Raw genomic sequence first — 25,374 nt, forward strand, 5'->3', positions numbered from 1 at the left:
ATCTTGCTGCAAAGATTTAGTGTAGGTGAGCAATTAAGAGTCAAGTTAGAAAACTGCAACCAAGAAAATTAATCTTCTTGTCCAGTCAACGATGAGTATACCAAAATAAATTAGTAGCAAGTTATACAAAGCTCACAACAAATCTCAAACTTACGACTACTTCCAAACTCTTCAAACAGGAGCTTCACTTTCTCCCACTCTGTAGAGTTCTTCTTGTTGGGAATATTCAAAGGAACAAAAGCACTGTAAAAAAAGCAATGACATCATCTTAACTTAATTCGTCAAATATAAAAATGTATTTCCATGTCAAGAAAACAGAAATTCATTTATTCCTAAAGCTAAACTGTATAACATTAGGTTAAAAAAAAATCTGAATGCAATATTGAATCTTATACACTTTCTCATTAAATGCTGTATTAAGATCAGAGTAAGAGTGCAAGTGTGTAGAGTCAGGGCCAAGGTCCATGAACAGGTCCATCATCTATTTACCAGTCCTACCAGAGCTAAGAACACTACACTTAAGTATCAAGAGATACATTATTCTGATTTGCTATCCTGGTTTGACTCACATGCAGAGAATACTTTTTTTTTCTCCTCAATTGAGACAATTTCTCTTAAATCTACAGTTCTGGAAACTAGAATATATCAATTAATGTTCCCCACACCAGGCATTAATTAAAGTTTAAAGGGGCATGTTTATCTTCTATTATTACAACTGAAACAACACCACATCTGCTGCGTACCATTCCTTGTTACGTAGCTGGCCTAGAGAACTGAAGTGCAGAGTTCACAAAGTATTTTTGGACCTTCCCATAAGCAGACGATAAAAATATATAATTAGATCTCTGCTTCAAGTCCCAATAAACAAATTAATAACAAATATGCTTTTCAGGAGTATGCCTCAAACTTCAAGTACAGAACATAAGCATGTGTTTCAAAGGTTAGTGCTAACCTGTGTGCACTTACAATCACCAAAACCAAACTGATGTTCTGCAAAGAAAGTTAAAATTTAAAAAACTGCAATCTTTCAAAAATTTGTTTGGCTTTTAGCTTCTGGACTTGTCAACAGACTTTAAAACCACGACAACTGTACAAAAAAATTAAGGCTAGCATTTAAATTAATACATGCTTCCTCACTTATATTTTTGTGTTCTTATATCTGTCTCTAGTAGTAATTCTTTCTGTAAAATAGCATCCAGGCAAAACCAAGACAGGTATTAAACTAGGCAAAATTTCTACTTACAAGAGCTAGCAACAAAAATAACTGTAGGTTTATTTGCTAAAAGGGTTAAAATAGAAGACTGGGAAATGAAGTGAGCTCAAGTCTTCTTATTTTAGCATCAGTATAAATTTTCTATCTCAACCACAACCAAGAAACAAATGAGATTTAAGAACATCTTCAGATATTTATAACTTACTTGCCTTCCCTCTCCCCCCCCCCCCCCAACTCCCAGCCTTCAAAAGCAACAGTATTTTTTTCCTGTTTGGGTTTTCTTGCTGAGACTACTTACAACTATCGTGACAAAGGACACTGGTGAGAGCAGAAGCCACTGTACTCACTAGAAACACTTTGCAATTAGTACTCAGCTAAATCACAGCTGAAGGAGATGGACATCTGATTCTGATTCTGCTCCTGATCAAGTACCAAGGGCCTCAGAAAGGAATGCAGGAGCTAGAGTCATATAGTTTAGTCCCAGGCAAGCAGGAATCTTATTTCCTGTCCTGAACAGGGTCCTTCAACTAGCAGCAAATTAGCCAGAAAACTAAGCCACCTGAACAGACTTCTGGCCTCTAGCTTGACAGGCCACAAGAACAAAATAGAGGTAGCATGCCTAGCCATCTACAGACCAGCATCCAGTCCACACTTCCAAAGCACCTCTAAAACATAGCCCATCCACTGTACCAGACAGCACACAGCGGTTTAGTCTAATTCTTCATGCATGCTGAGCAAGAAGAAATTTGAGACAAGTCTTGGCTATTGTGTTGACTAAATGGTCAATGAAGACTGAGGGCCACAGTAGCGATCATTAGAATGATAAAAAGTTTTCATGCTAAATAGCTCAATTCATCTGTCATTGTGATGTAATACAAGTAGCCCACTGACAGCCAGTTAATAGAGCACAAGTGCCAATGAAGGGTTCTGGAGGTGTAGCTGAATTCAGTTAAAGCAAACAAACAGAACAGCTCAGCTGTGATGTCTTACATTTGGAGTTCTGTGCACTATTGAGTTTATTCACTGCAGTAATTTTAAGCATAGAAGCAAACTGCTATGCTGTTTAAAACACATCCTGGGAATATTATGACTAAAATCTAGATCAGTATCTGGGCTGAAGAACAAGTAAAGTAAATGTAAGACATGCAGTATAAAGCTACTAACTGTTGGCAGGTCTAAAAATACACACAGGTGTAGATAAGGCAAGTCTGATCCTTAAATCAAAGAGTGCCACTAATTGTCATCCTTCAAAAAATAATTTCTAATAAATTAAACTCATTTCCTTAAAGTGAGTTCTGCTATAATATAATTTGCATAACTATTTATAGGCTAGAGATATATTCATAGCTTTTTAAAAGCTAATGGTTCCAGAAAATTTAAGGTAACCAGTTTAATTCCAAACATTGAGTGCCAGGAAAACATTCCTTTTAAAACCAAACATTCATTAGCCTCAAAAGCAAACATTTTACTTCAAACCAGATTGCTGTATAAATGCACCTTAATGTAGACTGCAGTATCTCAAGCCCCTTGGATACACCACATGACATTTAGAGTAAATAAGCTACATTCAAGGAAAGCACATAGTTTCTAAAAAGGGAAGAGCATTACAAGTATTAGTTCTGAGTATTCCAGTATATTTGTCCCATACTCTGCTCTTGATGATGCTCTGCATCAAGTTATTTGTGTGAAGGGCATTTTAGTGCTATTAAAGATATGAGCATTTTTGCCACAGGAAGAGGCTTTGTAACAGACCATTAGCGTAAGAGGTATAAATACTACTCTTGCTTAACAATTTAGACAAAAGAATCCTGTTCATTGAGCTGTGTTACCAACTCAGAAAAAGCTCCAAGATCACAAGGCACAAAAAACGTACATTTCCCAAAACAGTCATAGATATCTAATGGAGTACATTAAACATCTGAAACTTCAAGCTTAATGTAACTTTTATGGTTTATTTGAGCACTACTGACCAGAAGAGAGGTAGGGACTTCATCTAAAGACAGACCTACCTATCTTTAGCAGAACCAAGCTATTTATTAAACTGTTTTAATTATACAGCTTACTTGCTAGATCAATCAGAACAGAATGTCTTTTATCAAGACATTAATCATGCAAGCACAAGAAGACAGGTTATCTTTTAGGCAGTTAACAGGAAACATCCCAAACCCTCTTGCTCTCAATCTGTGCGTATGAGTATTCTAGTCCATTAAATCCTGTCTTGTAAAATTAAATTCAGTACATAACATTCTGCTCTGTTTTAATGCTGCTCTGATCTGGACCACCAGTGAAAAAAAAAAATCTCCTGATACTGCCAGCTATATGCAATAGCGAAAGATTTGTCTTCACTACCAAGTTCAGTTGAGCCTCTCATATACAAGCTTTAGCTCCAATACTTTCACCTCTTCCCTATCACACTGGTACTTCTGAGGTTGCTCTTTGTCCTTGCTGTGCAGTTTGACTCTAAGACAGGTAACTCATCCACAGTAAGCACGTACCTAACACTGAAACATCTGCTATTTTTATTTATATATATATACACACACATATACAGACATATATAACTACACTAGAACTAAAGTTCACATTTTTCTTCAGCACAGTCACCTCATTCGCTTTCTAAACCAAGCTGTTTAATCTTGTTTTCCTTCAAGAGGACAGACAAGAACTTTAATCTTCTGCAGCAGTATCTTATGTAAATTTCAAGGGCATTAGGATGACGCTACTACTTAATCATTATAATCTTAAAAGAAAGCAAGCAGCCTTATATGTATAATAGCAGAAAGATAGCCCCAGTTAGAAGCCAGATATTCTATAATCCCATCAGTATCTAAAGACCTTCCTCCTGCAGCACATACTCCTGCTGTTTAGATCACTGGGTTTTTAGAGAAGGTTAGGGTTAATCATTCTCACTGTCATATTACAGGGGACCACAAAGATGCTGTAATCTGCAAGTTGTGAAGATCTTAAAGGACAAATCTAAGAGCACAGAAGACAATAAGGAAGTCAAGAAACAAAGTTCCATATTACCAGAAGAGAACAAACACACTTACAGCTACTGGGGGCTCAGCTAACACCTAAATATCTGACAAAATTTTCTGAACTGGATATATTACACAGGACATATAGGTCTGCCTATGATGTTAGCCAACAGTCAATGAAACAGCTTTTGCCAGAATCTTTAATATTTCTAGACCATGATTAAACTACCTCAAACTCCTTTAGTCTCTTATAATAGCAAATGTTACTTTTAACTGAAAGGACAATAGACTTGTTAGGTCTACCTGAAATGTTTATCATAACTAAAACAATATTCCCATAAGCTGGAATACAATTATAAGCATTAATTTCACTCTAGTGCCTACATTCCAGTACTTCAATATGGATAATTTTAGCACACATTTTGTAAATTTTACCAACTTTACTGGTGCAGTCAAATAAAAAGCTTATGACACAGCATGCATTAGAAACATTCAATTCAAAGTGTGCATGTCATGCTTAATGGTGAACTTGAATTTGTAACACTGCTTGGAGTCTCCCAATAGCAGCACTTGCTGCAAACAAGCTAGCACTTCAGAAATGTCTGCCTTTCAGCAAATACCAGCCAAACTTTTATCATACAAGGTGGAACTATTTCAAGTATAATCCCACACTATACTTATGTCCTTCCCACAACACTTCTATTTAGAAAAGTACTAAGCACATAAAACCTACTTTTTTCCTAAAAGCTGGTTAGGATGTCCATGAAGGCATTTGATAAGAGGCAAAAAAAATAGGAAAAGCACAAATATTTTACAACTGTATTGACATCTCAGCATAAAACAGAGTAAATGTCATATTCACCATATTCTTTATGATACCTGGCCAGTTTGGTGGCCTTCTATGATGCGGCTACAGAAATGATGGACAGGGGTGGAGCAGTTGACATCATCTACCTGGACTTGTGCAAAGCTTTCGACACTGTCCCACATGACATCCTTGTCTCTAAATCGGAGAGACATCAGTTTGATAGGTGGACACTTGGTGGATAAAGAACTGGCCGGATGGTAGCACTCAAAGAGTTGTGGTCAACAGTTCAATGTCCACCTGGAAACCAGTAACAAGTGGTGTCCCTCAGGGATCGGTGTTGAAACCGGTCTTAATATCTTTGTTGCTGACAACGACAATGAGTGTGCCCTCAGCAAGTTTGCCAATGACACCAAGCTGTGTGGTTTGGTTGATACGCTAGAGGGAAGGAATGCCATTCAGAGGGACCTTGACACACTTGTGAGGTGGGCTGATGCCAACCTCATGAAGTTTAACCATGCCAAGTGCAAGGTCCTACACCTGGGTCAGAGCAATCCCAGGCACAGCTACAGGTTGAGCAAAAAGGAAATTCAGGGCAGCCCTGCAGAGAAGGACTTGGGGGTGTTACTCAATGAGAAAATGAACATGAGCCAGCAGTGTGCACTCACAGCCCAGAAAGCCAGACACATCCAGGGCTGCATCAAAAGAAGCGTGACCAGCAGGTCAATGGAAGTGATCCTGCCCCTCTACTCTGCTCTCGTGAGACCTCACTTGGAGTACTGTGTGCAGTTCTGGTGTCCTCAACATAAAAAGGACATGGAACTGCAAGAACAAGTCCAGAGGAGGGCCACGAGGATGACCAAGGGACTGGACCACCTCCTGTATGAAGACAGGCTGAGAACGTTGGGGCTGTTCAGCCTGGAAAAGAGAAGGCTGCGTGGAGACCACATAGCAGCCTTCCAGTATCTGAAGGGGGCCTACAGGGATGCTGGGGAGGGACTATTCATTAGGGAGTGTAGTGATAGGACAAGGGGTAACGGGTTGAAACTTGGATATAAGGAAGAAATTCTTTCCTGTTAGGGTGGTGAAGCACTGGAATGGGTTGCCCAGGGAGGTTGTGAATGCTCCATCCCTGGCGGTGTTCAAGGCCAGGTCAGATGAAGCCTTGGGTGATATGGTTTAGTGTGAGGTGTCCCTGCCCATGGCAGGGGGGTTGGAACTAGATGATCTTAAGGTCCTTTCCAACCCTAACTATTCTATGATTCTATGATCCTATGGATGTTCGTTCTAAACAAACAGGCAGAGCTTGGAAGCACAAGTACCTCCATAATTAAGAAAACCATTTTATCTTCCAGTTAAACTCTTATTTTTCAGGTACCTAATTCTCAGGATATTTAAGCACTATTAGAGATTACGATAGATATCCATTACACAGATTGAGTACACTATAGCCTCCCTTTCCTAAATTTGCACAAAACAGTTTTGTTTGGGGGCCTATTTAGCATATCCCTTGTTAACATTCAATAGAAATACTTACCCAATTAAGAGAAGAACCGCACAAATTGTGATGAATCCGAAAGTATATTTGAGTGCAGTTTTAACCTGCTGCATATTAAAAAAAGTTCATATATTAACATAAAAAAATCCAAAGGAATTTGTCCAGCAAATTATGGCAAAGCATAGTTAGTGCAGTAAGTGTTCTACAAAATTACTTTCACAGAAAATTAGCAGTTCTAAACACAAGTCAAAAGTAGACATTCTTAAAAGAATCTCATAGCTTGATATCACTGTTCACAGTTCTCAACTTATGCTTACATCATAAACTACACACTGGAGCAGCTATGGCCAGTAGCTAGGGTACATTTGTTCAGTGCCAATACCTTCAAAGAAAATTCTTATTACCAATGGTTTATAGAATGGCTGGGATTAGAAGACTTTTTCTCATGTTAAGGTTACAAATGAATAGAGGGGAAAATGATCATGGTCAAGGATTAAAAGATTCTTTAAAGAGAAGTATTTTCATTTGAGAAGTTAGCACCTTACTGGAATGCATTTATTACATTCCCTGGAATATAATGCAAGTCAAAAATCTTCCATGCATTATAAAAACACAAGTACTAGCTGCAGGTAAATTACTACTGCCTACTGCAAGAAAAAAAATGCAAACACTGTAAGGAAGGTAATCAAATTTAGTGTCTCAGAATCAGTATAATCTTCCTGTCTTCTATTATAAAACCTGTTGAAATATATTTTGTATTTGAAGAAAAAATCTCAAGCAAGAAGTTTATCCTGTATATTAAATAAGGCTCAAAGGAATTTACAGGAAGAACTCATGGCAATACAAATGTTAATTACATATCTCACTGAAGTTTCATTTCCTGTGAGACCGCAGTGCTCAGTGTATACAATGTCAGACTAAATGTTAAGAGCTGCCTCGGTATTTTAAAGGAATTGTAGCAACAGACTTGGAAATTAACACTGTAGTAGCCAAGTTAGACAATCAATCATTCTTGCTTTTCTTTTCATCTGTTTTGTCTTTTCATTGGTTGGTGCATTTGCCAGAGTGAACTTACTGAGCATGTGTTGCCATCATCTTCTTCCTTCTCCTCATAATAGAAATAGACAAAGGGAATCCACAGAAAGACGCAGAACAGTATGATGGAGTACAAAGCTAGGAGAAATAATTTAATTAAGTGAAGAGACAAAGATATATTGATACTTCATTTAGTGCATAGTAATTCAAAGGAAACAAACAAACATTAGTTTACTCTCATTGTAGCTCTTACTAATTTCAAGCACCGAAAATGAAATAAAATTTACTAGCCAGCAGATGAACTATTACTTTCATGAACTCCGAAGGACTTACAGAATTACTCTTTCAGACTAAAGGTTTCAGTTCATGCTTCAATTCAGCAGTGAACTGGGGAAAAAAAAAAAAAAAAGTAAAGCAGGGCATGATGAAGGATCAAACCTTTTAAAAATCCCACTAAAGCCTCTTATGTCAACTGCTTAGTAATTCGAAGCTAAATATTACTCACCTCCTTTTGTATGTTCTTCCCTCAACTTTCAAACCAAAATGCTTCAGCTCACTGAAAGCTTACTTGGTAGCAACAGTTACTTTTTTAAGGAGTTCTCTTACTAGCCAAAATCAACTTTGAAGGAAAGTCAGTCAAGTATTAGAAAATGCCATTCACTTTCTTGAAGAAAAGCTTCCAGTCTTTACTTTGAAAAGCCAAGCCACATCTGACCAAAGATACTTTCAAATTAGCAAGATAACGTAGAAGTTAGTTTCAGATAATACTGCTAAACTAATTAAAACTTAATCTAAGAGTTGATTAGCAAGCTACAAGATAAAACTAGCTAGCTAGTCCTACACCATCTATAGAAGTGTGTTAAAGATTGGGTCCCATGGCTTAGTCTCATTCCAAATCATATCAAATTAATGCTTTTCACACAGAACTCCATTAGTTCAAGCCCTACATCTTCTTAAAAGAAAGGCTGGTTATTAAACTAGTGGAAGAACATAATACAATATATTTCGGCAAGCCTTTCCTAATAAACATCCTTACACTTCTGCAATTCCCAATACAATTTTGGAGAAAACATAACAATCCTCTAAAAATCACAGCAAGTGACCTCAGTCCCAGTGGCTCACTAGGTCCAGTACTGTAACTTTCAGTGGTGGCAAAAAGAGGAAATATTCAGCCTCTGGGACTCCCGAGACAGCCATCACTAGACCATTCTCACCTACTCCCTTTTTCTATTCAAAATAGTCCATTTTGAGCAGGGAAGTGATATCAAATAATACAGCAGCAAGGCTGACACTGTTCTGATACTGAAAAGCAAGTACGGCACACTTTGAGCAATATTAAGTGTAACTGGATATTAAAGACTCGGCTGATCTTGCTCAGTTACTTCTGTGGTAAAGCCTTCTGTTTTCAAACTCATTCAAGAAATATGATTAGGTCAGATTTTTCTTTACCATATTTCACCTGGTCTTTATCTAAACTAATCACTGAAGCTCAGCATGTGAAGTATACCACAACAGCTGCTTCTACACTCAAGTCTCCTCTACCCACGATCCATTCTTGACTCTTACAGCACAGGCAAAAGCCACACTACAGAGCTAGATCATGCTTCCAAGTTAGATATGTGGGTTTTGCCTATAAGGTCAAGACTGCATAAGTACAGCTAAAGTATTCAGACATAACTACTCACTTCTAACTGTAAGCATCTGAGAAGCAGACCATAAAGCACATCACAATTCCACACCAATAATAGAGAAGCCAGAATCTTATCTACTTGACCATAGCAGTCAGATGCTGAAACGCTTTCCTCAGTGAGCATTAAGAGGCAAGTCATATCTGATCCAATGAGTTCTACTTCCCCCTCTCCACCACCTACCTGTCATACTGAAACTCTTTGCACCATCTTCAGCATTTGCTAGGCTTTGTGCTGGGTCACCTTAACTTGCCACACTGACAGCAGACTGTCACAAAGACAGCAGTTTCACAGCACAGGTGGCCAACACCACCTGGGATCTGCGTTAGGAAGAATGTCACCGGCAATTTTGAAATTTGGGTTAGGACACCACAAGCATCTACCAAATGTCAAAAAATTACTAAAGCAGGGTAGCAAAAAGCACTCTAGCATGCTGCTGGAAACAGGACTCCTGGCAAAAATACTGTACTTCCATTTCAAGAGTGCATCCAGCCTTAATACTTCTCACACTATTTAAGATTTGACTACAAAAACTGAGCCAAGGTAACTCCAGCTGCAGCTAAATCTTTGTTTCTGCCAACTCAGTTATGGAAGTCAGCAGACCTGTAGAGCTATAAAGGTTCTCCCTGGGACTTCTTTAGTGCTGACCTTGGGAAATCCCCAAGTAGAGACTAATACCTTCAGGCAGTTCATAAACCTGTCAGGTAGTCACCTCCATCTAAAAAGAGGTAAAAATCAACCATGGTTGCAGTTTTTTGTTCCACAGACATTATTCGAAGCCATTAAATTGTCACAACTCCTTCAAATTTATACTTTACTAGGAGGACTGAAGTTTCATATTAAAACCCTTAGGCTCTAATAACATACTCTCTATCAACTTTGTGACAGTATCTGCATACACAAGATTCAGCATGAGACCTGTTCCAGAATTTTCCATGTGTCACAAATACTCTGCTGGTACTTAGCCCTTAAATTCACCTTAAATGTATTCTCCAGAAGTTACAGGCTTTCAATGCATTTCAAGACAACAATTAAGTCTTGAGAATACAAGTAGCATGCACATGTAACAGTTTACATGTAACTGCATAAACTTCAACTTAATGTTGCAAAAGCTCTACTATTTGCCCTGTTGAATAACATTGTTACCATGGTAACATCATAGGACCAAGCACACACACACAAAAAAAAAGGCACAAAACCAAAAACAAACAACCCTTAAAAGCTTTGCATTTGCTTTTCCCAAGCAAAATCTTTCCAAGACAGACATTTTTGTTCATCTATCAGGTGAAGTCTAAAAACTGCCCGTGAGGATTTTTAATTAGAACTGAAAATTAATTTTTCATCTCACAAGGTAATAAAACATTGTTCTTCCTCATACTACAAAGGGAACTTTAAAAGATTTGGCAAAATTCCTACCAAAAAGATGATCAGTCTCCTGAGCTTTCTTGTACTTCATTTTTCAGAACTTATGAAAAACAAATAGCAGCACTTTTCGTAAATTCATACAAGTTACTTACCCAAAGGCAAGCATCTAATTGCTTGTTGTTCTGCCCAGTAAAAGAGCTGTTATTCCCTGGAAAGCTAACCTTCAAACTCAAAGATCATGCAGCAGCAAACAGCCAGGCAACCAAGTGACAAAGATAGTCCCCACCCTCTAATGGCACTGTGACCTTGCGGCTCTTGGCTTTCATTATTACTCTTCTATGGACTTCAGTTCTAAATCAAGGACTGGTCTTTGCTATGGTTCAGAGGTCTAACTTTTGTTTCAAATAATTTTTCTGGGTTGTATCAGAAGGTTGAAGCACTACCAGTAAAGTGCTTCAGTGTATAGCCAGTACAACAACAGTTTCTGCCACAAAGCCTAAGCAATCTTCAGCAAGAATTTGTTAATAAGGTTGGTTTGTTTTAAAAACCAAATAAATCCTTTACCTCAAAGTAATTCTAAAGTAAAAAATTACTTGTTTTAAGCTGTTTTGCACCCTATCAATATAAAATACACCCTACCTATAGAAAGTTAGGACTGGCAATTGAAATCTTCCAATTGTCATGCTTATTAGAAGAGGTTTTATAGATGTAACTCCACAATAATTGTAAGGACAGCTGCGCAAGTGTTCCACAATATTTAGCATGTCTTCTCATAGGACCAAACCATGAAAACACATAGCCACATTTGACTTGCACCTACTAATGCCTAGACACCCAAGTCCTTCTTTTAATGACTCAGTATCAAACATTTACAGCAAGCAGATAAAACTCTTGTGTAAAAATCATCCAGGTTATACCAGTAACTGCTGACTTCAGAAAATAAGAAATAGAGAAATAAAAAATTGGAAGTTTAGAACAGAATTTAAAACACACGTGTAGAGATCCCCATAGAATTTAACAGACAGTGCTTATCACACTGCAGTTTGGAGACACTTAACACATGCACATCTGAAGGGGGGCTACAGGGATGCTGAGGATGGACTATTCATTAGGGACTGTAGTGACAGGACAAGGGGTAATGGGTTAAAGCTTAAATAGGGGAAGTTTAGATTGGATATAAGGAATAAATTCTTTACTATTAAGTGGGGATGGGACACTGGAATGGGTTGCCCAGGGACGTTGTGAATGTGGTGTTCAAGGCCAGGCTGGACAGAGCCTTTGGTGGCATGGTTTAGTGTGAAGTGTCCCTGCCCATGGCAGGGGGAACTAGATGATCTTAAGGTCCTTTCCAACCCTAACAGTTCTATGAACGTAGGCAGGTCAAGAGATCTGTCTACTTCACAGGAAGACTGGAATCTACTAATGGCATCCTTTCACCATTCACAAAACTTCACCAAAGGACAATTAATATCAAGGTGACTCCAGCAAGCAGGATTTACTTAGAGGACGAAGAAATACAGAATACAGCACTAGGTCACTGTCAATTGTTTCAGCCCAACTGTGGTGCAGAGGAAACCACTGTTGGATAGCTTCCAATTACAACCCTTTCTGAAAAGGGTTTTCCTTCCAAACACAAGCTGATATGCTGTTTTTAGAGCAACTGCCAACCACTGATTCTTCTACCACTGAAGTACTGGCAGACATGTTCTACTAAAATTAGCTTTATGAGAATCAACACACTAAGCCACCATGGCTTCAAAGCAACCAGCAGACTGGTTTCCTAAGCAAAGCTTTTAGGCTACAGAAGTCCTCCTTCAAGATAAAGTTATTTCAAGATTTGTTCTGAAAAAGTTCTCATTTATTATTCTACTAGTACAGAGCCATTCTACTTCTGTATGAGACTAGCCCCAGAGCCAGTTGGGCATGAGAGACAATATTGTTCATGTGTACTAACAACTTGGAGGAGGGGGAGTTCTTCTACATTTAGTGACAGCTTTCTCAGTAAGCTGCAGACGTAGTAAAGTAATCCTTAATATTCTAAAATACCGGTTAAACCACAGCCTCCAAATACTTGCTACAATTAGAAGTGACATGGATTGTGAAGGACTCCGACCTAAGTGTACCAATTACTTGTAAGTTGCCATTATAACTACAGAGGGCAAATGAGATCTATATAATTATCACTGCTTTTTCAGGAGAGAGGAAGTCCTGGTATTCATATTCTTAAATACAACAGGAGATTTAAGTTCTCCTCAGCCTATTTTTTAAGAGACAAACACTTTCTTAAGAGGATACAAGTAGAAAAAGAAATTTAATACTCTTATAAGACTAGAAAAGTTGTTTAACTTGTTCCTTCTCAGCTTTCATGTCACTGTGCTGTGTAACAGCAGCAGGGGACTAGGCCTAATGATGCAGGATAGACATTAAGCTGTCTTTTTATATAGTAATGATGGAGAGTTCTGAAAGATGAGTTACCTATTACTGTTCACTTCAATGTATCTCTAGCTATAAAAACGTGCATCAATTCCTTAAATTAAGATCACAAAAGAAAAATACTGTTAAACACATCTTTAAATCTCTACCACCATCTGGAGGATATGCTACAGAATAAAACATTAGTCTTACAGTATTTCAAGTATACCTGTTGAGACAGGCCAAAAACAACAGGAGGGTTTGTTGGGGTTTCTTTTTGGGGTTTTTGGTTTTGTTTTTTTTTTTGGTTTTTTTTTTTTTTTTTTACTTAAATCTGTTCCAAAAATTAGTTCAGGATTTACCAAGGGACATCTTGCTTTAAAAAGACCCAGCCCAAGATACCTTACGGAAGTTCATCCATCAGTTTCACAAATCTATAGAAAATGGTTCACAGAAGAGTTTGAAGACTGTTCCATGTTAGGATTCATGAAATGCTTGATCTGTTATACAAGACTGCAGCAACCTAATAAAAGTAAAAGCTAACACAAAGCAACTCCCCTGGTCTGTCATGAAGACTCTTAGAGGGAGATAAACTGGTATTTTAAAAGTTCCTTTGTGAAAACAAGTTTCCTACTACTTTTGGCTTCACATTTCACTCAGCATGAAACTGTACATTCTCATTTCTGTCACTATCACTGGCAGGCAATAGGCATTCTGTTAAGAAAAAACAAGTTCACTATTATAAACAAATTATTTCCTGATCTAAGAAAATACATTCACAAGAGCCAACCCACAGTGTTCCATGGGAAGTCTTACAAAATGTGACTAAAAGTAGGCATTAGGTCTGAGTTTATACGATTGCCAAAGCAAGCATTTCACTCTGTGATAAGCATCACTCTTCCACAGATAACTCTTACATACATTCATTAGTAATACAGGTTTTCATAAGTTTCATGAGGAAAACTAAAACACTATTCTAAAACTACAGAAAACAGTTTGTCTTGATTTCTGCTAATCTTTTGCTTCAGTTCTGTTTAGGATTACCATTCCTGACTCAACTCCTTTAAGCTCCTTTAGAGCAGCTGTTACTTTGAATATGGTAGCTGTTGAATCTGAACACTTAAACCATAAGTATTCCAACTCACACTTGCACAAGCTTTATTCATGGAAAGCAAGTTTCACATTGCTGCATATGTTAAGTGCCATAAAAGTTATAGCAAAACAATGAGTTGCCCTTAATGGGCCTCTAAATATGCACACAGGAAAAATGTTAACAGTAGATTATGACAGAAGCCATTAGCCTTTTTTTGGACTGGCCTTCAGCATATTTGCATTTTTAGGGGGCTCTCAAATGTAAAAAAAATTAACTGAAGAGCACTAAGACTTCATGTTTAACCAAAGTCATGCAAGACTAATTCTTGACCAAAAAGGGATAATTTAATATGACCCCTAAAAACTTCATGCCTTCACTGGAAAGTCCTATTAACTGAGTAGGAAATAAAAAAAAAAATAAGTTAAAAATACTTACTGTAATATCCATAAAGTACAGTGTCTTCAATTTGTCTTGAAACATTAGCATCAGCCCAGTCCTAGTAATAAAGGATAGAAGCATTTTTATCAAATGAAACAAAAGAATGCTTCATTCAATAGCATTCTTACAGAACCAAAACCACTGCTCATATCAAATGCCTAAGGAAAAACACTAAGCACCCAGTTTGTATTAGAATTTAAGTTAGAGGTAATTACCTTCCAATGACAATTCATGAATGTGATGCATTTCAAAGGACAGACACTGCAGTAGTATCCCCACTGCTTATACTCTCTGGCTGTTAGCCTCATACCTTCAAAGCACACTTTTTTTTCCCCAGATTAAAAAAATCTTTAGTTATCATACATTATATTACCAATACAAAACTGAAATAAAATTATTAGTTAATTTTTAGCAGCTAATAAGTCACTCCTGTTCTCTTAGTATTTACCTGGTCTCTTAATAGCTATTCTTACAAAACTCATGTTTTCTACAGATCAGACAATGCAGCTGAAGAGCCTAAAGCTCAATCTGAACAGTCTTTGAAGATGCTTTATAAAAGACAATTGAAGGTATAGTTATTTGCAGTTCTAGCCTTTTATTTTTTTTTTAATTCTGAACACTGCAGTGGACACTGAGCTTCAAAGTCAAGTCCTTTCAGGACAAAGCTCTCCTTAGGATGAGTCTTTACAAAACCTAGCATATAATAGGCTTGGAAGCTATGCAGTCTTTTCTAATGCACCACACTAACAACTAAGCATTTGAGTTATCCAGCACAGAAATTGGATCCGTTTGATTTTGTAATTAACACATTTACATCTACTTTACAACTCCTCAGAAAATATACATGTGGAAAGCATTAACAGAAGAACCCAGTCAAGCCAAGGATGCACTTGTTTTGAAGTCAATACCCCTCAATCAAACAAGCACTAGTTTTGCACCAGTAAAGCTGACACTGGGAACTGCTAGAAGAGCAGCTCCCACATCCTACTTGAAGCCAATATCAATATTACTGACTTCCAATCAAACTAGAGTTTGTGAACGTTTTCTATAAAATGCCAGGTAAGAAAAACGTGTTTTCTAGACCCAACTCAATACAAAGAGCAAAGTCAAATTTGATAAACAGAATTTGCTTTGTTAGGACTTAGAATTACAAAGACTAATCCTGTACATAAGGCTCTAAGGTATCAAACATTTATTTTTCAAGCATGTAAGTCTAGATGTGAGTAGTGTATTAAGACCCATATTCCTCTGAGAATCTCTACAGTGATTCACTTCTTGTTACTACTGTACTTGGCAACACTACAAGAGAATCACTCATTAAAGACCACAAGCACAGCGAGATAGATACAAAAATGCTGCTTCTAAAAAATTACTGGCTACATATTGCTAGCAAAGGTGAAAATGACTGAGCACACAGGAATAAGCACAGGAGAGTTTCGTAATGGGAAAATTTTACAGACCAGAAAGAACAGAGTAGGTTCAGCTTGGTAACAGAATGGTTTGGGTTGGAAGAAACCTTCAGGAATCATGTAGCCCAACCCCCTCCCACCCCCACCATGGGGTGAGACACCCTCTACTAACAAGCCCTGTCCCACCTGATCTTGAACACTTCCAGGGATGGGACATCCACAACCCCTCTGGGTAACCTGTTCCAGTGCCTCACCACACTCCAGGCTGAACAACCCCAATTCTATCAGCCTTTCTTCATAGGAGACATGCTCCAACCCTATGACCATTACTGTGGCCTTGCTCTCACAGTTCCATGTATTTCTTGCACTGTGGGCCTCAGACCTGGACACAGTACACAATGCACACAGCATTTCTATCACAGAATAACTATGACTGAAATTTGCATATACAGATGCAATGGTACTTAAATATAAGCACGGCAAATAACTTATTGTGTTCAGCTGCATCTTACTAACTTACATTTTTATTAGTTATCCACCCAGTTTAAGCCGTAATTTCTTCTTGAAGGACAATGAGCCTTTACTATTTAGTTTGATCAAGACTTGAATTGCATGCATATTCAAGTTACCTTCAGCAAATTGTACCTTAAACCAGGTATTACAATTAAAACTTGCTGGATTACTTGATGCTCGAACATTAGCAGAGCTTAGACATTAACAGTGTGCCTTGAGTTTCTGGAGTAAGTACTGAAGCTCTTTACATAATACAATAGGCAGACTGTTTTCCTGAAGTTATTGCACAAAGTCATGCACTGACCAAGAAGCCACAATTCTTCACAGAAATTAGTAGAGTAGTATTTCTTGAATCCAACCATAGAGAGGCCCACCAACTCATGTTAGGATTCAGATCCCCTAACTCCCAAAATGTAACAGCACTGATATTCATTACATGAACAAGAACAAAATTTGATCTTTTTCAGAACTGTATTACTCAGTCCTAGCAAACTGCTCATAGAATGGAAGTGAATAAACAACATCAACTACATTGGTAATTGCACTGAGCCAGAAGGCAGAAGCCAAGCTCTTCCCCATCCCTTTTTTCTTCTCATGAGGAACTATAAGTTTAAAGAAGCTAAATGTTTTGCAACATGATTATTGGCAGCCAAACTCAGGGATTGAATCCAAAAGTCCAAGCCTGCTTGTACAGCTTAAGCATAGTCCAGAACTGTTCAAGTCTTGTGTGGCCCCATCTACAAGAAGTCAAGATCAAAAGAAGTGGTTATCCAGAAGGAAAATTCTTCAAAAGCTAACAATTTTGGATATATGCCAACATAACTGAATTGGTGAGAAAAGGTCCAGTAGTGTCAAAACACCTTTAAATTTCTTATAAAATCAAGCCCTTTCAGTTGTTGTAAAGATACATGCACTAATACAGAGCATATTAAAGATGCAAGTGAACATACTCTTTGAAGAGTGTGCATGGTAAAACTCGAAGACATTTAACACTTGCTTTATCAGTTCTCTCAGAACTGCCTAAACTCCAACAGAATACAGGCTTGACAACAAACACCTCATTTTCTGTAACCTTAGTAAAATCAGTATTAACTTCCTTTGTGTTACTATATTAAGTGACTTCCAATAGGCCACTTTACACTGAGCTTTTAAAATTCAGTGTCTGAAATACATTATATTAGCATTTAATTGGAATTTGAGTAGAAAGTTATATGTGAATTTTGTTATCTAATCAGCAAAAATGCATGAAAAATATTTTAGCAGAAGTGACAAAAGGAACACCTTCAGTATTTGTCAAGTATACAATAAGTCCAACCTTTGAAGACCATCAGGCTCAAGCACAACAGCATTTCAACTGAAAAAAATATAGCCATTTTTATAAAAATACACCACAAAATAACTTGATCTTTAGAATACATACGCAGGATATTAAATTGCTTAAATTACCTAATGTTAAAAATTATGGAAATATATTGCTTTAATTACACCTAAGGGAAAAGCAAGACTGAACAGGTGGCACTATTTACTTCCAAGTAAGCATTGAAAGAAGATCTCTCCAATGAGCAAAGGAGAGACATTCAAAACCCACAGCAAGAATAAGCAAGAAGTGCTATAGTAAGACCGGAAGTTTAAGTGTCATGGCCACTTTACAGGAAGAGATAGCTAGTAACTGAAATACAACAGGGCTTAACTGCCAAAAGGATCCTTCTCCTCCAACTCCAGAAAAAGCATTAGTAACATTTATAACAGCATGCAGACATAAATCTTTAAGACACAGCAACTGCTTTTCATTCTGTTGTTCAAATTAAGTTGTCTACAGGACTGAATAATATACTTGGAAGCATACATAACATCTCAATATTTTAATATGCTGTAATCTTACATTAAAAGATAAAGATGTGTACATTCCACCATCATATACATATGACAGAACTTACAAACTTTTACTTTGCACATGAAATCTGTAATGCAAGGCAATTTAATGGTATATCATATCTATTATGCCAGCTTTTAGTCAGCTGCTGAAGCCCCGCATTTACAGAAATTGAAAAATCCTTTTCTTGCTGACAAATTATCCATATGCACACATCATCAGCATCTCAAAAGCTGATAACTAGTTCATCTGAGCTGTTTCAAAAAGCTTGTGACAGCAGCACTGTCTTTGTCAAAAGCAAGAAGCACTGCTACCTAGTGAGCATCAGAGTTCTGACATTCTTAGCAGCACTGCTGGTATCTCAAGTTAATAGGTGTATGAGTTTACTGGACACACATATCCAAGGACTCAGTTTAAAACTTACCTGGACAGCCTCTACATCTAGTCAATTTTCTTCTTCCCCCATTATGGCCCAAGCCTACAATATGTACAGCAAACACCACAAAAGCACAAGACTATGAAGGCGAGTATTCATTACCACCTTCAATAGCAGTTTAATATGCAGAAATGTGACCACAAATTCTCTTAAGATCTGCAGAATTCAGGCATTCTGCACTGTTCTGTACTTCATTCTGTTCCATGCACATTAGCAAGCCTACAGCCAACCATCTTTAAAACACCTGTCCCAGTGCATTGCATTGATAGATAAGGGAACCAACAATTTGCAGGGATATGTACAATGAGCATGATGGCCTAGATTAATGCATTACTCTCAAGGATTTCTTAACACAAGCTATGTTGATGGATTCAGGAAATTTAAGTACAGTTACAAGTGTAAAAACTAAATACCTTGATAAAACATCATGTAAATAAAGACTAAAAAAGGCAGTTTAAGATGCTTCTGTTTTACCTAATGGTAAACAAAAGCAAAGCTCCCTAGAAAGCTTAATTTTATAATTACATTCATAGAAAAATCAGTTACAAAGAGCTCTTGCTTCCCCCAGTAAACATTGAGCGGTCCTCCTTCTCCCAGCAACTATGTCCAGTTCATGACTTGGATTAACATCTCAACAGAACAGTATTATTCAAACTGCACAGATAACTTCCCCAGATGAAAGCAGTACAAGCTAATTTGACATTTGTTACCTTCCCCACTTTTTGGTGAGGGAATAGCCATGAATTGAATTCTTTTGTCCCTCTTAAAACAGATATTTCTACTCTCACTAAAGGACTCTGCAACAATTTCACGAGTCCCCCATGAAGATACCTTCCACCCTCTGCAAATGGAGCTTAATACAACCTAAAATGCTGCAACATTCCAGGTTTCAGTATTTGTGATGTTTCATTAAATGTAGATGGACCAGTCATTCTGCTGATCAGCCTGTCCCAAAGCTTAGCCAACAAAAGGAAGATGCAATACCAAAGACTGGTGAGTGGGTCATAGCAGGTTACACATGAAGAAATTTCACACCCAGGTCTCGGATCTTCCAGTCTGTTACCTCCAAAATGGGACAAAGGCAGGATTCTGACCACCAGATGGAGAATAACATTCTCCATTCATATCTCAGCCACACCTGGCCAAATATTGCTACTTCACAATTAGTAATTCCTAAGAACAGGAAGCATGGTCTCATTTGATAATGATTCCTCAGCGAACATCCTTCTAGAATGAAAACATCTGACAAATCTAGTGATTCTGTATTCTGAGCAGCTACATAGAGATACCAAATCTTAATAGAACGGTCTGCAAAAATGATCTCTCATTAAACAGACGTTACTACTTGAATCATTAAGGAGACAACTGGCTTTTAATTGCTCAGGCAGGCATACAAGTTTTACCAGGTGTTCAGTCTAACCAGACTGAAAGAAATCACTGACTTAACTTCATGTAGTAGCAAGCATACATTTCAAAAATAAATGTTTGTCATTGTCTCCTATCTTCTGCTGCATTAACAACAGATTAAAAAAAAAAAAAAAGACAGCATGGTGATAACAACCTTGTTTCAAGAAGTCTTTCTGCTGCAAAACACCATCAGCTTTGTTTTAAATATTTATGAGACTTGTAGGTCTGACCTAGACATCTTGGGTTCCAGCAGCAATCTTAAGTCTTTAAGACAGGATGAGGTTTTCTGTTTCTAAGTGCTTGTTATAAATCAAACAAGATTTCAGATCAAACAGATCATATCCAACTGGATGTATTTGAACTCCACTGCATAAATTAAAGCACTGTCAATGAAAACAGCCAAAACCCTCAAGATGAAAGTGGTTCTGGCAAATATTATCAGGACTTCCCTTACAAAATAATACTCAAGTTCTTTTGCTTACTACTAGAACCAAAAGTCTGCTTTCCTACTTAACAGCACAATGAATCAAAGTAAACCCACCCTCCAGAAAATTCTTCAATGGTACATAGGAATGACCATTCAAGTCCATGCACCACTGCTCCTTCCCTACAGGACTACAGAACTACTATGCAAAACCTAATATCAAAACTGCTCAACTTATTATTAAACCTTTAAGATAATATTTGTTAAGTCTCACAACATACAGCAAGACCAACAGGTACCAAATGTCATAAGCCACTTCTTTATAGTGAAGAAAAACTGGTCTTAATTGAAAGATGTAGAAACAGTATGTTAAACTCAACAGTCCTGTCAGAATGGACAGGACCTCAAGGTTATCAAAGGCTGACCAAGGTATACGATATGGCCCTTGTCAAGGAAGACACCTCAGAACACATGATGGAAAAGGGCTACACAACACTGCTGTAAGTGAACTCAAAAAGCAGCATCATTTTGACAGCCTTTACAGAAAGGTAATCTGCCTGGGTATCTCACTTTAGACAGTTAAACTAATCCTTGTTGTGATGGCACACACCTTTACTTGCCACTGAAGACACAAATCATAATGAGAATTTTGAACCATAAGACTATGCCTTCAATTTACCCTCTACTATTAATATAACATGCTTTTTACAGATTGTTTACAGAAAAACCTCAATACCTGAAAGTTGATAGTAGGGTCAGATGCATTAAAAATTAACTAAAAGTCCACATATAGTACCACTTCCTTGTAAATTGAGCATCCTTGACTTCCTCATCTCTAACACTGATGCAGGGAATTACAGTTGGAAGAGATAGAGGAAAAGAATATATGCAGCAAGAAAAAGTGTTTACCTGTGATCTGGATAACTGCCACTACTCTTCTGGTATAAGCTCTGGAATAATCTAGTTGGTAGTTGTTTTTTTTTTTTTTATGAACTAGTTACTTATCTACAGAGAATATTATCCACATCTATCTGGATTCACCTCAAAAATTCATTGAGAGGAATCATCTAGAGAAGACTTACTCATTCTGGCTATACAAAAGCAACAAAGGATTCTTGCTAGTCACAGTTCTTCAGACCCCAGATCAGACATAGGGCCTTGGAGGTGCTGAGCTTGAAAGAAAGCTCCAGGAAAAGGGTGGGAGTCTCTTGGAAGCGTTCTGAACCCAATGTAGTCCGCCCTAGTTGTGAAGAAGTAGCAGGACAGAGTTACACAGGACAGAGTTAGAAGTTTTAACAGCTCAGGAATATTTCACATTTAGATGCTGTGAACCTCCTAACTTGACATTACTTTTAAACTGGAACTACCAAACCAACAAGCTGTGTGTTTACGTATAGGTTTGTGTGGCCTTAATCAACTTTATCAGAAAGGCTACATTAATATTTCTGCACCAATTTCAACACTTATGTTGGGCAAGCGTATTAGCTCTCATGCTATTGCTGCAAAGTAAAAACTCATTCATCTGAGCCTTAAGAGAGAAAAAATAATTCTTCTGAACGGTAGCACACAGCAATTTTATTTCAGCAGGCCAAAAGCAGCATCTACAAACACTAGGAACTAAGCAGGACCAAGAAGCCTCAGAAAAACAGGCAAAAGGGTACTTTAAAGGGAGAAAAGCTTTATCACCAGTATTAACAGCTTGCTTTCAGGTACAATTTTTAAACAGAATCTATGCAGCCCAGCACAAGAAAAACAGTACTTCAAGTAGAGTAGTTTTTCTTCTATTACACATACTTCTTTAAATACGGCTGTAGTGACTACACAACCTCATTTGGCCTCCCATTCTCCTCACAGGTTTTTTTCCCAAATCAGAGAACGCATACATTAACAAAATAGGTCTCCTTTGCAACAGGAAATTCTGCTTGGCCCTCAGTAGATACACTTTTTTCAGCTAGGCCTAGTTACATCATTGTTTATTCTCTAGCTAGTAATGCTCAATATATTTCTTAATACACAGTATTATTCTCATTAAACTGCTAGTATCATGACATAGAAAAGGCTTCTTCCACCTTCTACAATCATTTTAATTCTCAAGAAAGAAGGCCCGAACACACAAGTTTTTAACAATGGCATTAAGCAAAAGCTTAATTTGTCCTGTATTACTACTACTGAGTAATAAACATCCCAAGAATCACATCACAACTCATTTCCAGAAGCTTCTTATGACTTGCACTTACATGAGCACCAACTAAAAGTATTGGCTGCAAGCTAGTTCTGAAGCTTTATAAATGATCTAACAGGAGCTAGGTTTTCCTTTGGAAGTAGGGCTGAAAGGAAATGCAGTCTTTCAGTTTAATGCACAGGCACCACTCCCCTCATTTGTTCCAGGATCATATCTTTTACTACAGATCCAGGTGGGCTCCAAACCAAACTAAGCAGTTGTTCAAGTTACTAATACGCTCCAGTTTGACCTATTCCTAATGGTGGTGTCCTCACAAAGTTACTACCTTCAAGAAACCTCCTCTAAAATTAAAAAGGCTGAAACTTCAAGCATTGGGAAGAATTCCTACTTTCAGAAAGGCTTATAGCAAACCACAGAGAGTACTCAACCCACTAAGAATTCATTCTGCACAGCAACACTCTACAGCTTAAGTTCACAAAAACAATAGTTCAGTTCAGGACCGAGATATTACTGTATCCCCCTTGCCCAAGGGTTGTTCCATCTTTCCCTCTTTAAAAAAGTGCTTGTTAACTCAGGCTCTACAATATAGGTAGATTAACACATTAAGTCTTTATAAGTCCAAATGTTTCATTAGCAGAATAAGAAAATTTTGGCAAAAAAGAAATTCAAAATATTTATAAACTTCAAATGGGCAATGCAAGCTGGTTTTGAGAAAAGGAGCAACAAATTGCATTCTACCATGCCCCACTATGATGTACTAAAAAGCAACATTTAAGAGATTTATTTCTATTTTCAGGACAGCATATACACTCCTCTTAGGACAATAGAAAGTAGAAGCACTTGCAAATTAGTAGAATATCAAAAACAGGTAATAGAAATGAAAACTGAAATCCAGTTCAAACAAACAAAGTTCAGTGCTGTATTCACAGCACTAGTTTCCAGCTTTCTGAAATACTCAGGTACTAGATCAGATATTAGCATTGAGTTAAAACCCTTTATCAACCCAAAAACATCCCTTTTCAACATAAGTATTTCTTCTGAAGAGGCAATTAACATTTTTAAAAGTCCATACCTTAAATGTACCATTTTGATTTTTCATATATGAAACCAAAAAGATGTCCACTGGTAGTAGCGCTGACGAGATAAGAGCGACTGCCAGTGCAAAGATAGCTGTTATAGTAGAAATCACTTCACTTTCCCGACGACTCTGATACTTGCGCACATAAACCCAGCAGAAAATCAGAATAGCCTGAAACACATAAGAAAAGATAGTTATGAGTTGAACAATGAGGATGTCAGAAAGCAGGCACTGAACTTAAACCCTGTGTCTTGGTACTCATGACTGACAAAGCATCAGCAGACTTTTAACCTCAGCCCTAAACATCACAGAATAGTCTGGGCTGGAAGAGATCTTACAGAACACCTAGTTCCACCCCCTGCCATAGGCAGGGATGCTTTCCACTAGACCAGGTTTCTCAAAGCCCCATCCAACCTGGCCTTGAACACTGCAGGGGTGGTGCAGCCATAGCCTCTCTGGGCAACCTGTGCCAGCACCTCACCACCCTCACAGTAAGGAATTTTTTACTAATTTAAATCTACCATTTCTTAATTTAAAGCCATTCCCCCTTGTCCTATTACTATATGCCCTTATATAAACTCATTTTCCAGCCTTCTCGTAGGCCTCCCCTTTAGACATTGGAAGGCTACTTTAAGGTCTCCCCGAGCCTTCCCAGGCTGAACAAGCCCAGCTCTCTCAGCCTGTCTTGATAGAAGAGGTGCTCTAGCCCTCTTGTCACCTTTGTGGCCCTGCTCTGGACTCTCTTCAACAGGTCCACATCCTTCAGTACTTCACCACACATTGTTCATTTTCCGTACTTGGCTAAACACAGGGCGAGCAACAGCAAGAGCAGCGCTTACACACAATAAGGGCTGGAACGCACACAAGTGTGCTGACTATAGGAAGGCAAGGCAGCTTTGTCCCTTCAGCTGCAGGTTCCGCAGACCTCTACGAGCCCACCGCCGCTGAGCGCTGCGGGAAAACACTCGCTGACGGGGCAGCTAGTGGGACAGCCCGAGAGAGTAGACCAAGCGGAAACCCGGAACTGTAACAACGAGAGACCGAAAACGGAAGAACAAAACCCCGGTGGGGACAGAAGAGTACAAGGGGTGCCATAGCTGGGACAGCCGGACCACGGGATGCGCCTCTCACCAGCAACGCCAGGCCGAAAAGGCACCATCCGGTCAGCAGCTCAGAAACAGCCGCCGCCATCTTCGCTTCCGTCAGCAACAACATACCCACTCCCGTGAGGCGGGACTTTTAACGGGGCGGACGCGTCACCGCGGGGACAGGGGTAAAAGCTGCTGGGCGCGCCGCACATGACGTCATGTGCCGGTGCGTTCGCTTTAGCTGGCAGGTGGTGGTTCCCGTCCGTCCGGGCACGTCCAGCTGTGGGTGCAGCGAAGGGCTGGTAGTTGTGGGTTCGCCACGCACAGACTGGCTGTTTACGATGCGAGAAAAGCGCGGCCGGAGGGGAACGGTGACGGGAGCCTGTGCCTTGCCTGGGGATCGCCGCCGTCCCACGACGAACGTAGCAGTGTGTGCAGG

The 25,374-nt window shown here is 38.5% G+C and overlaps 1 protein-coding gene across 1 annotated transcript in view; it reads right to left on the minus strand.

Moving 5' to 3' along the window:
- Nucleotides 1–25,049, minus strand: part of LMBRD1 (LMBR1 domain containing 1) — an 80,553-nt gene extending 55,504 nt beyond the window's left edge. Inside the window, exons 1-6 of the mRNA XM_005153177.3 lie at nucleotides 24,979–25,049; nucleotides 23,842–24,018; nucleotides 14,523–14,583; nucleotides 7,570–7,667; nucleotides 6,534–6,601; nucleotides 155–243 (exon numbers count right to left, since the gene is read on the minus strand). Of these exons, the coding sequence (XP_005153234.1) occupies nucleotides 155–243; nucleotides 6,534–6,601; nucleotides 7,570–7,667; nucleotides 14,523–14,583; nucleotides 23,842–24,018; nucleotides 24,979–25,038 (553 nt within the window). The 5' untranslated portion in view covers nucleotides 25,039–25,049. The remainder of the gene's footprint in view (nucleotides 1–154; nucleotides 244–6,533; nucleotides 6,602–7,569; nucleotides 7,668–14,522; nucleotides 14,584–23,841; nucleotides 24,019–24,978) is intronic.
- Between the last annotated feature and the right edge of the window lie 325 nt (nucleotides 25,050–25,374).

This window comes from Melopsittacus undulatus, chromosome 3 (assembly GCF_012275295.1).
Source record: "Melopsittacus undulatus isolate bMelUnd1 chromosome 3, bMelUnd1.mat.Z, whole genome shotgun sequence".
In the NCBI taxonomy this organism is placed as follows: Eukaryota; Metazoa; Chordata; class Aves; order Psittaciformes; family Psittaculidae; genus Melopsittacus; species Melopsittacus undulatus.